Source organism: Dendrobates tinctorius, unplaced genomic scaffold (genome assembly GCF_039654945.1).
Source record: "Dendrobates tinctorius isolate UK_male_01 unplaced genomic scaffold, ASM3965494v1 ptg000173l, whole genome shotgun sequence".
NCBI lineage: Eukaryota > Metazoa > Chordata > Amphibia > Anura > Dendrobatidae > Dendrobates > Dendrobates tinctorius.
In genome coordinates, this window is record NW_027361840.1 from 6,856,338 (window position 1) to 6,868,799 (window position 12,462).

At 48.8% G+C, this 12,462-nt stretch overlaps 1 protein-coding gene across 1 annotated transcript in view; it reads right to left on the reverse strand.

Annotated features, from left to right (window-relative positions):
• PTH1R (parathyroid hormone 1 receptor) overlaps positions 1-12,462 on the reverse strand; it is a 255,353-nt gene that overhangs the window by 11,053 nt on the left and 231,838 nt on the right. The window contains exon 12 of the mRNA XM_073551148.1: positions 7,734-7,775. Coding sequence (XP_073407249.1) covers positions 7,734-7,775 — 42 coding nt within the window. The remainder of the gene's footprint in view (positions 1-7,733; positions 7,776-12,462) is intronic.

Here is a 12,462-nt window from a genome sequence, read left to right on the forward strand (position 1 = left end):
TGACTAAATCTCTCTGCCAGGGTGCATTTCACCACAGACGCTTGAACGAGTAAGCATGGCCAAGGGCGTTACATCTCACTGATTGGGCACTGGGTGACTCTGGTTGCTGTGGATACAGGCGCTGCTCCACAAGTTGGGAATCCCCAAGGCTTGCAGGACAAACCTCTACATTTAACACTTCCTCCACTGCTTCCTCTATCTACTCTAGGGCCTCCACCTGCACCCTCAACCTCTGCCTTAATGAGACACATGCAGAGCGAACCCCCACCATCTACGTACTGCGCAGCCAGTGCTCACCACAATCAGGCAGTATTAAAATTGAAATGCCTTGGGATCGCAGTCATACAGCTGAAGAGTTGTGGACAGCTCTCCAAGCTGAGTTTGATCAATGGCTGTCTCCACTGAACCTGCATCCAGGGAAGGCCGTGTCCGATAACAGTGCATACCTGGTGGGGGCCCTACACCGAAGCAAGCTCACACACGTGCCTTGCATGGCTCACGTTCTCAACCTGGTGGTACAGCATTTTCTCAGCCACTATCCTGGCCTGGGTGAGCTGCTCCAGAAAGCACATAAGCTGTGTGCTCTTTACCACCATTCGCACCCTTCTGGTCTTCAACTTGCATCGAGAAAGAGGTCTTTGTCCATGCCAGTTAACAGGTTGATATGTGATGTGCTGACACCGTGGAATTCCACTCTGCACATGTTGCAGTGACTGTGACAACAGCAACGAGCCCTGACGCAGTATGTCATGTCGTATAGCCTGGGCCAACGCAGTACGGACCTGGCACATATCTTTACAGAGTGGGCACAGATTAAGGACCTCTGCACCCTTCTGCACAGTTTCAAAATGGCTACTAAGATGGTTAGCGCTGACGACGATGTCATCCGCATCACTATTCCGGTCATCTATATGCTGGAGCAGACTTTAAATAGCCTGTGGGAGGAGATGGTGGTCCCAGAAGAGGAGGAGGAAGCGGAGGAGGCTGCAGAAGGGATAACATTGTCTCTAAAACTTCTAGACTGTTGTCACACAGCCGGGTGCCAAGGGAGGGTGGATTATTGTGATCGATGGGGGCTGGGGATATCAGACAAACTTATCGAAGGTGCAAGATCCAAGGAACAAATGGAGGAGGAAAAGGTGATGGTCGAGCAGCTGTCAGATGAAGAGGATAATCCTCACCTCTCTGTTGTTCGTTGTTGGCGGGAGGGGATGGAGGAAACGAGCCTCATTGTTACCCAGCCACCAACACAGCATGGGCTTGGACCTCATGGTAGAGCCTGACATATGAGTGCCTTCTTGCTGCACTATCTGCAACATGATACCCATATAGTTATGATTAGGAATAATGCTGACTACTGGGTTGCCACTCTGTTAAATCCACGTTATAAAACCAAATTTTGCCAGATGATTCCCGCCCTAGAAAGGGACCCGCGAATGCAGGAGTATCGAAACAAGCTTTTACACAACCTTCAGACAGCTTTTCCCCCAGACAGCAGTGCAGCACACAGTTCGCATCGCAGCTGTAGACTTCCAACCCCTGGCACGTCAATTCATCAACGCCAAAACATTAGCTGCAGCAGCAGTAGTGGAAGTGGAAGAAGCAATTTCTGTGAGTCCTTTTGACACTTTTTTAGACCAACTCGTGCACCAGCACAAGAGTCCAAGTCTTACACGTGGTGAATGAACGGAGAAGATGGTGCCGGAGTATCTAGAATTAAATATCAATTTCATCAGGGAGGGTTTGCATCCTTTCACATTTTGGTCTTCCAAAATTGATGATTGGCCTGAGCTCGCCTCACATTCCCTGGAGGTTTTATTGTGCCCGGCAACCAGCGTTCTCTCAGAACGTGTCTTCAGTGCTGCTGGTGGTGTCCTGACGGATAAGCGGAGCCAGCTGTCCCCTGAAAGTGTAGACCGCCTAACTTTCATCAAGATGAACAAGTCATGGATCTCCAAGGACTTCTTCACCCCAATCGCAGACTGTAGAGACTAGGTGATGTTGCATTTTTAGTGTGATGCATTAATGTCACGTAACTGCACTCTGTGATATCTTTAGTGTGGCGGCTGTGGCTGCTGCTGATGTTAACACTAATTTGTGTTAATGTGAACACTCCTGGTTGGTCTACATCTGCTGGGTTAACTGTAGTGGAGACGTCTCGGTCCCAATTATACTAATTCTATTCTCGAGACAGTTATTCCACTCTGGTGGTGTCAGGCCCTCATTTTAAAATGTGAACACTCCTGGTTGGGGTATCCATCTGCTGGATTGGGTGTAGTGGAAGACCTGTGGGTCCCTATTATACTATCTATACTGTGGTGAAATTGATGACACTTTGTTGGTGTCTGCCAATAATTTTTGGAAATGTGTAGACTCCTGGTTAGGTCTCCTTCATGCGTGTTGCCTGTAGCAGTAGGTCTCTGACAACGTCAGGCCTCCACTTCCTTGGACTCAACTACCCGTGTTACTATCCTTAGATTTTTCTGACAATGGTCGTCTACAAAACTGATATTTGTGGCCCATGAGTGTGGCTCAGCATGAAAGCAGGTAGAGGTGTTGCATGTGGTATCAGGGCTCCCAGCACAGGAGGCCTACACCGATCCCTCACCCACCTCCTCTTACTGTGACGTTGATTGGAAAGCTGTAAATGCCGTCCCAGACCCCGATGATACCTCATGCCTGGCTGATGGCGGCAGTTTCATGCTAAAATCTGTACTGTGGGTGAATTTAGGCCACTTTCCTGGTGTCGGCCCCTCCTGTGATGTGTTTTGGCAGCATTTGGGGCCGCTATAAGGTGTTGTGCGGGCGTTTGTTTTTGCCTCCCATTGAGCTGAATGGCGTTCCGTTATGTTCGGCGAATATTGCAAAATCGGCAATTGTAATCCGAACCGAACATTGAAATATTCGTTCATCTCTACACAGGAACTGTCGGCAGTGTCTCCGGACTTGTCTCCATCGAGCACATCAGGGACGTCATTGGTCGGTGATTACACAGGAGCCGCCGGCAGCTTCTCCAGACTTGTCTCCATCAAGCACATCAGGGACGTCATTGGTCGGTGATTACACAGGAGCTGCCGGCAGTTCCTCCAGACTTGTCTCCATCGAGCACATCAGGGATGTCATTGGTCGGTGATTACACAGGAGCTGCCGACAGCTTTTCCAGACTTGTCTCCATCGAGCACATCAGGGACGTCATTGGTCGGTGATTACACAGGAGCTGCCGGCAGCTTCTCCAGACTTGTCTCCTTCGAGCACATCAGGGACGTCATTGGTTGGTGATTACACAGGAGCTGCCGACAGCTTCTCCAGACTTGTCTCCATCGAGCACATCAGGGACGTCATTGGTCGGTGATTACACAGGAGCTGCCGGCAGTTCCTCCAGACTTGTCTCCATCGAGCACATCAGGGATGTCATTGGTCGGTGATTACACAGGAGCTGCCGGCAGCTTCTCCAGACTTGTCTCCATCGAGCACATCAGGGACGTCATTGGTCGGTGATTACACAGGAGCTGCCGGCAGCTTCTCCAGACTTGTCTCCATCGAGCACATCAGGGACGTCATTGGTCGGTGATTACACAGGAGCTGCCGGCAGTTCCTCCAGACTTGTCTCCATCGAGCACATCAGGGACGTCATTGGTCGGTGATTACACAGGAGCTGCCGGCAGCTTCTCCAGACTTGTCTCCATCGAGCACATCAGGGACGTCATTGGTCGGTGATTACACAGGAGCTGCCGGCAGCTTCTCCAGACTTGTCTCCATCGAGCACATCAGGGACGTCATTGGTCGGTGATTACACAGGAGCTGCCGGCAGTTCCTCCAGACTTGTCTCCATCGAGCACATCAGGGATGTCACTGGTCGGTTATTACACAGGCGTTGCCTGCAGCGGATCCTGATAATTTGTACAATCAGTGACTGAACCTTCCTCAGCTGACCATTAATAACCTCAGTGATCGCACCCGAGGTCGGAGGTGCTGGGGTTTTTTTTTTAAGTCACAACAAGAACCAAAAGGACTTCTGGCTCCGTATCTTTGTGGACTGGACGGTTACCGATATCGGAATGCAATAAAACCATAGAAAGACTAAATGTAATGTTTCCTCTGAATATTAGCAGTAACGAGGCACCCGGCAGATTGTTTAATACTCTTCTATATTAGAACAGGATAAAACTAAAGCAGAAGAAACCCAGATACATACAATACAAAAAATGCCTGCCAAGACCCTACAATATGCCTATACTGACTCCTTCCTTGCCATGGAAGTTGGCACCCACGTTGAGTGGGGACGCCAAACAATCGTTTCTTAGGATGCCAACCTCCAATAGGCATATTGTAGGGTCTTGGCAGGCATTTTTTGTATTGTATGTGTGGCGCCCCTGAGGCTCAGTCGCCACAGAGATACTGCACCTTCTCCTAAGGTGTAGTGCCCCACCGGCTAGGTAAGTTGGGAACTCCTTTCCACACTCCAACACCTGCATCCCACACACAGGATAGTTCAGTCAGTCCACCTAGCAGCTTCAGGCTGGGGGTAGCAGAGCACCCTTCGTGGAACCCTGCTTCATAACATGAGATGTGCTGGGAGGTGGGTGGAGTTAGTATAAAAGAGGGGGAAAGTGGAGAATTGTAGGTCAGTCTGACGGGAGGTCAGGCGAGAGAAGTTCAGTTCTGAAGTTAGTTTTGAGTTCAGTTTAGAAAGAGTGCTGCAGCTGCCTCAGTGATCTGAGCCAGCTGGCACGGGAAAGAGAAGAGAAGGACGTAGACCTGCAACCTCAGCTTCCATAAGAGAGAGAAGGAACAGCGCGGAACGAAGGAGTAAGAGAACAATGAGGAGTTGTGGGTTGGAAGAGGAACCCTGCCTATAGGTTCTCAGCACAAGGCCGGGGCCTGGTCCCCGAGGTTGTATGGACACTTATGGTTCTGCAGCAGACACCGGTGGAGTAGTTGGCTGTAAATGCACTACTCCCATCAAAGACTTGGGACACAACAGCAACTGGATAGAGAGCCAGGACTTCTGAGAGGAGTCCCCGATAGAGGCTACAGCTGTCTGTCATACAAGTAAGGTTCTAGGAACATCTGACAGGAGGAATTCCAGAGAACTACGGTACTGGAGCTCTTCACACTAAAAGGCGCAATAGAGGAGTCGTTCAGGAAAGGCACATGTTGGCGGAGTGTTGGAGAGGAGAACCCTGACTTGCCCGGGAGGTTAATTGAGTCTCTACCCCGGAGGACACGGCACGGAGGCAGGCACCAGTGGGTACCATGAACTGTGAGTAAAGCATTGAAACTGCAAGCCCTGGTGTCCTAAATTCATTCGCCGTTAACACCTTCAGCACCGCTACATCTGGGTACCAGCATCAATACCATTCTGCGCCTCTCCTCATCCATTGCACCTACACTGCCCTGGGACTACAGCTCCACCTGTGGGGAGCTATACCATCTTTGCTGCACCACACCATAAGTCCTAGCGGATCTGCATGCAGCACTGGCTTACCATCTCCCTTGCCAAACACCACGGGTGGCGTCACGAACTATTCTAATAAACTTTAACACTATTAACATCACCGCCATTGATATTGGGCGCCCGGGGCCACGGACCGGGTCACTGCTGCTGTGACACCTTCCCGGTACCGGGTACCCCGCTGCCCTGGGTGTGAGGGCGACCCATATGTATCTGGGTTTCTTATTGTTACCCTTCACACTGGGTTAGCTGTTTTTATAATAGAGATAATAAAATATCTGGTTTTAAGGGAAATATATGTTCACTTCATGATTGCAATTTCCTGACGTAATTGTGTTTAGTAAATCTAAACCAGAAATGAGCCCCCGGGACACGTCTGTGTCAGCGCCACTCCCTGCGCTGCTGCCTCGTGTTGGACACTCTTCCCTTACATCACCCTTGATCTAATTCACAGTAACATTTTCCACCTCCACAATCCTCTTGGTCGCTTCCTCTATTCTAGATACCAATCACAGGATGATAGAAAGTATCAGCGTCACCTTACACATCACACTCGGGTGTCACCAGCGTTTTGGTCTGCCTTAGTTTTGCTTTGTAAAATGCTACAATTTCTCTACAAAATTCGGAGGAAAACATGGACGTTCCCCAGTGATTCTCCTTTATGACAGATTAATGTTCATCGAGTGTAAGTTCATTACTGGAAACCTAATCACCCCACAGGCCTATCTGCTTTCAACGTTTCCGCGTCCACCTGGTTCTTCTCCTTTTATTAGAATTAGCTTTTTGATTTTTTTATTTATATTATTGGGATCTTTTTTTTTTTTGCATTTTTCCATGTTTTTGTGGGAATGGTTTCTGTGAGCTCATCTCCAGAACACCGACACCGGCGACAGATGTGCCCGCGGTGAGTGGTAGGTGGCGGTAATATGTTCTGTGTTATTAGCGCAGTCAGATTCGCAGCCTCGGATCCTTCTCCCTTTTATTAATATCTGAAGGCTCCACATAAAAAACAAAGGAATTAATAAAGAAGTAGAATATTCACTGGGATGTCTGTGTCACATCCAATAATCTCAGATGCAGCCGCCTCAGCGGCTAGTGTCTAATATCCAGATGACATTCAGATTTCCTTAGGTGCAGACAGCTGCGATACGATGTGCGACTCAGCCACGTCTACGGGTTTATTGCAGAACGGTCTATAATTTTAGCCCCTGAAGAATTTGAACAATAGTTTATTGATTTTACCTTTTGGTTTTAGTCATTATTTTCATGGAGCTTCAACTGTCTTTGGGAGAAAATATGCAAATAAATTTTAAATCATATTATAATTATTTCTTTTTTTTTTGTAGAAACAATTGAGTTTTGTCACAGTTTTTTATTGTTTTTTTTTTTTTTTTTTTTTTTTTTTTAAGAATGTTATTTGTTTTCCAAAAGTTGGTAAGAAAAAGTTTTGTGTTCTGTCGGCGACAGTTATGAGGATACATTGTTACGTGATTGTGTAAACATCATGTTTGCAAGATTTTTACATTTTTGGGTGACAAAAGGCCGGTAGCCTCTGGGTACAAGGCTGACCCACGCCCACGGCTAGCTGCTCCTAGTAATGGCAAAAATTCCGCTTCTGGCAAATTCAATTTTTTTACGAAATTCAATGCTAATTTAATTTGCCTTAAATGCATTTGCTCATCTCTATTTCCAGGATGAGCTTGTTTTAAAAAAAGTTACATTTTGCAATTATGCACTAATAGTTAATAACAATAATAGTTCATGGTCCGAGTCATAAAGGGATGTGTAGGATCAAAGCTACAGGAACTCTGGACGCATCTGCTTATCCTCTGCGTGGCCTCCATCAGCCGCTTTGTTACCGCTCGCACTCTGTATGTGCAGCTTGATTGACAGCCGCGGATTCCGCCGGCGGATGACACATATTTGACTTTACAAGTTCCCTTCACATATATAAATCATTGTCGTTTCCAGGCCAATTCGGCTTTCTTGTAGCCCTCGGGGATTTCTTTTGAAAATCAATAGTTTAACTTGAGCTCTGAGTTAAAAATGGAACAAGTAGAGAATTTCTGATAAAAAAAAGTTCAGATGTCGCTCTGTAAACTTACAATAAACGACCTCATGGGAATTTCACAAGCTATTATCGATATTTATAAAGCACCGGACTGCAACAAAAAAAAAAAAAAAAAAGTCCCGGATCCGGTCAGAAGCTGCTACTTTGTATCAGTTCATAAATAATTCAAGTCTCCAGAAAATGAAGGAACAATGGACGACTACTCACCTCGCCGTTACAGAAGCAGTAAATAATGGCCACGAAGAATCCCTGCAAAAGAGAAGGACAAACTGTAACCTGGACAGAAGGAACCCAAGAACATATCGCCTGGCCCTAATGGAGGCTCTGGAGAGCGATGATGTGTGAGCAAAGCAGACGGACTGTCCTCGGGGCAGGAGACAGTGCCCCTATAGTAATTGTAAGTTCTACCCTCACAAAAACTGAAATATTGCATATATTATTTCCTCTCTTTGCTTCTATTTGTATTTTTTTGCAACTTCACCCTCCATCTATTTTTTTTTTTAAATCTTTGTTATGTAGCAAAGTTGTGCAAAGAGTCAGTAAAAACTGGCAACGCTCCATGGTGAAGTCACGCGGAGACACGAGTTGTGGTGCGGAGCGGGATCATTTCTAAACGCTGACGAATATGAGAGCAAAATAGAACAGAACAAATCTGCGGTCAGAAGTGTAAAATGTCATCACATGGAGGGGGAAATTATCTGTACTGGAAGATGGGGCATATCGGCCAGGGAGATGAGGCCTCTGAAGTGTTGTAGAAAAGATTAGCAACATAAATACAATGTAACAAAAGTAGCAAGAAATTCTGAATACCGAGCTGTGAGCGCTGCCATAATCTATGACAAGTACTATTCCGGAAAGTTTCACCTGGGCGACACTCACGAGACGAGTACGGGCTGAGATGTTTGGACCCCTGAGTTTGAGTCAAGAGAGCAGCAGCCGGCCGGACATCACAACCTGTACTGGGATCGTGGATGTCAGATTTCTGATAGTAGAAATGCGCAGAAATGCACTGGGAGAAGTTGTCACTTCCCCTCCCCCACTTCTCTTGTTGTCTCATATACATCACAAGGGATGACAGTGAGCCAGGGGCGGACACTGACAGCTTGGGGCCCCTGTGCAAGAAATGTGTCTTGGCCCCCCTCCTTTTATGGCAACAAAGGGATCGTGTTAGACATAATAAGGTATAATGTCTTCCTTCACCTCCCCCTGCTTCTAAGTTCATTATAAGTCCCCCTTCTCCCATCCCAATCTCCCACACCCCTCATTGTCCTCCTCCCCCCGCATCCCATTATTGTCCTCTCCCCCACCCCATCATTTCCCTCTTCACCACCTCCATCATTGCCTTCTCCCCCACCACTATCTTTGCTTTCTCCCCTGCCACCCCATCACTGCCCATTCCACCACCTCTATCATTTCCTCCTCCCCCACCACCCCCATCATTGTCTATTCCCCCACCACTCCCATCATTGCCCATTCCATTACCTCCATCATTTCCTCCTCTCCCACCACTCCCATCATTGCCCATTCCACCACCTCCATCATTTCCTCCTCCTCCATCACCCCCATTATTGCCCTTTCCACCACCACCACCATCATTGTATTCTCCTCCACCACCCCCATCATCATTGCTTTTTCCCCCATCACCCCCATCATTGTCCTTTCCACCACCTCCATCATTGCCTTCTCCCCCACCACCATTGCCTTCTCCTAGACCACCCCCATCATTGCCTCCTTCCCCACCGCTCACATCATTGTCTTTTCCACTACCACCATCATTTCCTCCTCCCCCACAACCCATCCTTGTCCATTACACCACTTCCATCATTTCCCCATACACCTTCCCCATCATTGCCTTCTCCCAATCACCCCCATCATTTTCTTCACCCCATCACCCCATCATTGCCTTCTCTCCATCACCCCCATCATTGTCTTCTCCCCATCACCCCTATCATTGCCTTCTCCCCATCATTGCCTTCTCCTCATCAACCCCATCACTGCCCTCTCCTCCACGTACACACACACAGACACACACACAGCACCATTCACCTCTGCACATTCCCCTGCAGTGCTACACATGCACACACACCACCACCACTCATCTCTACTCACACACACAACACATGTACACACAAACACACGCACACACAAACACACACGCACACACACACACACACACAGCATCTCTCACATGTCCACAGCATCGCTGTTGCCTGCTGCTTCCTCTCTCTGGCACAGCCGGCTGCAGAATGATGACGTCATCCAGCGGCACTGCTGTCTGTGTCAGAGACAGGAACCACGGGCATCAGGCAGGAAGCAGGACAGATCCCTGCAGCTCCGCTCTGCTGCCATTTTCTCCTATAGGCAGTGGAGCTGCTGGGATCGCTCCCTGCCCGCCGCACATGAGGGCAATCTGGCCAGGGGCCCTTGGAGCCTCGGGCCCTGGAGAAACAGGCCAGATTGCCCTCATTATTAGCTGCCCTGCAGGGGCCCCCTGGAGCCTCTGGGCCCCGCCCCGGTGCAGCTGTACAGGCTGCACAGGTGGTATGTCCGCCCATGCAGTGAGCTCAAGATAAAACTCTCCGAAGGGTGCAAAAGGTTCTCAAAAGTTATAAATTTAATGGGAAAAAATAGAAAAAACTTAAATATCATGATAACAACCATGAACTGTAAATGCTATGACATGTGAGTTGTGGCTCCATATAGGACAGGTTCTTCTGCCGCCTGGACCCTACTGACCTACATGTGGGCTGGTTGGGGGTGGTCTTTCTGGCATCATTTAGCTCTGGCAGAATTGGCATCCGACCTTTAAAAACTGTTTTTAAGTTTGGACTCTGGAGTAAAATGTATTTTTTGTTCCGGTTGATTTTGGCCTGTGAAGACTGCACCCCATATACAGAGCAGCCTCCTGTCGTGTAATGTAACACCGATACCTTATCCCTCCTGGGATTGTCCCAATTCTATAGTATTAGTGTCAGGATGTCTGGATACAATGTAACGTTCATAATAACACAAGTGACACATGGCAAATACAAATTACCATCCACCACTCTTCAGAGCCACAATGCTGAACCTGCACATTGCCCGGCCGGGGCTGGCATCTGGACGCTTCCCGGAGCTGTCTATGGGGTTATTATCTGTACACGGAGTACACTGTGTAGTGGATCGTACGGTGCAGCAATATCTGGAGTCTTCTCTACATTGCCTGGATCTTATTATGACTGATGAAGTGTACAGGAATGTGTTGCATCAGCCGGACGCCAGACTGCTCTAGACACCTGTTATGTCTCCGCCATGTTCTGCCTCATTACTGTGCTGTCACATTGGGGCCGATTTATTACGCTCGTCTCATGGAGCCAAGCATCAGAATTCAGGACAATTCAGGACAATTTTACTATTGAAGCTATGGCTGAATGGATCCTGGTACAACCATAAAACTCAGGCTCGGACTGGCCCACAGGAGAGCTGGAGAATCCCCCGGGAGGCCGCGCACATCTATCAACGCAAAAATAAGTTTATAAATGAGGGTCAGGTAATACTGAATGTAGAGAAATAACTAGCCCCAGTATCAATGTTACTGGTGGACCCCGGGCACCCCAGCCCAGCACTGAATAACAGGCACCTGTCTTGTAGTAATCTGATTGGCCAGTGCTGAGAAATCAAATTTTGGTGCCACATGCAAATTAGCCTGGATGTGGCGCCCCTGCGTTCTCAGTCGCCACAGGGTACTGCACTTCATCCAGAGGTGTGGTACCCCACTCTCAGGTAAGGAGGGGGCACTGCCAGGACTCACACACCAGCACCCAACACTAGTCCCCGTCTGGCCAGGGGGGAGTAAAGTAGAAGTTGTGGGTGGAGGAAGTAGAGAAGGGGCGGACAGCTAGAGAGAAAGCTGACAGTTGGGAGTGGAGAGTTGTCATGGTAACAGGAGGGACAGTATGTGGGAGGAATTAGTGTCCTGGTAAAGAGATTGTTCTGGAAAGAGGCAGTCAGTCAGAGGGGAAAGAGAAGGAGGGAAGACAGAGAAGAAAGGAAGGAAAGCTCCAGGAGGAGAGGAATAAGAGGTCTTAGGAGCAATCCATCCGTGGGGCCCGCTTCCACTGGCGTGGTCGGTGGAGGGACCAGGTCGCAGTTAGGGGACCGGCCCCAAAACTTATGGAGAAACTAAGGACTCAGCTAGAAAACCAGAGGAAGCAGTATCTTTAAGTGCTGCAGCTGATCCCACACTCATTCGCCGAAAAGGCAGACATATAGGATCCAGGGGTCTGACCAACGTCGCGCGACAAGATCCGAGTCTGCTGACTTGGGACACTATGTGTGAAGACACAGGGCAGGAGAGGTGGCAGCCAGCATAGTGAGACGGCCAGGAAAGGAACATCAGAGGGAGCCCTGGCAACGTGCAGCCCAAGCTACCTGACAGCTGTCTGCACCACAAGCCTGGAGGACACAGCACCCCGGCTGGGGACTGTAACAACAGGACTGTGAGGAGAAGAGTGAAGACTGCACCCTGCTGTGTCCTCATTTACTGCGTCATCCACCCTGCACTATCACCACTACCACCATCTTAAATCATATTACTACACCTGCCCTGGGGCCCAGCTCTGCCTGTGGAGAGCTGAACCAACTCTGCTGCACCAACAACGGCCCCAGCGGACTGAAACTACAGCGTCAGCTAACACCTTATTAGCCGAATACCATAGGTGGTGTCACGAACAATTCCCTATAAACTTTATTTGCCCTTTCAATCATCATTTTTTTATTGGACCCCCAGGGCCACGGAACGGGTCACTGCTGCCATGACACATCCCCTTAAGAACCGGCCCGGTGCCGAGTACCCCCACGGCCCTGGCGGGCGCTCCGTGGAAGTGCCTTGAGGGCGAGTACTCTGAATGCTTTCACCGGCCCCCATTAAACCTACAGGCTAATTTGCATGCGGCTT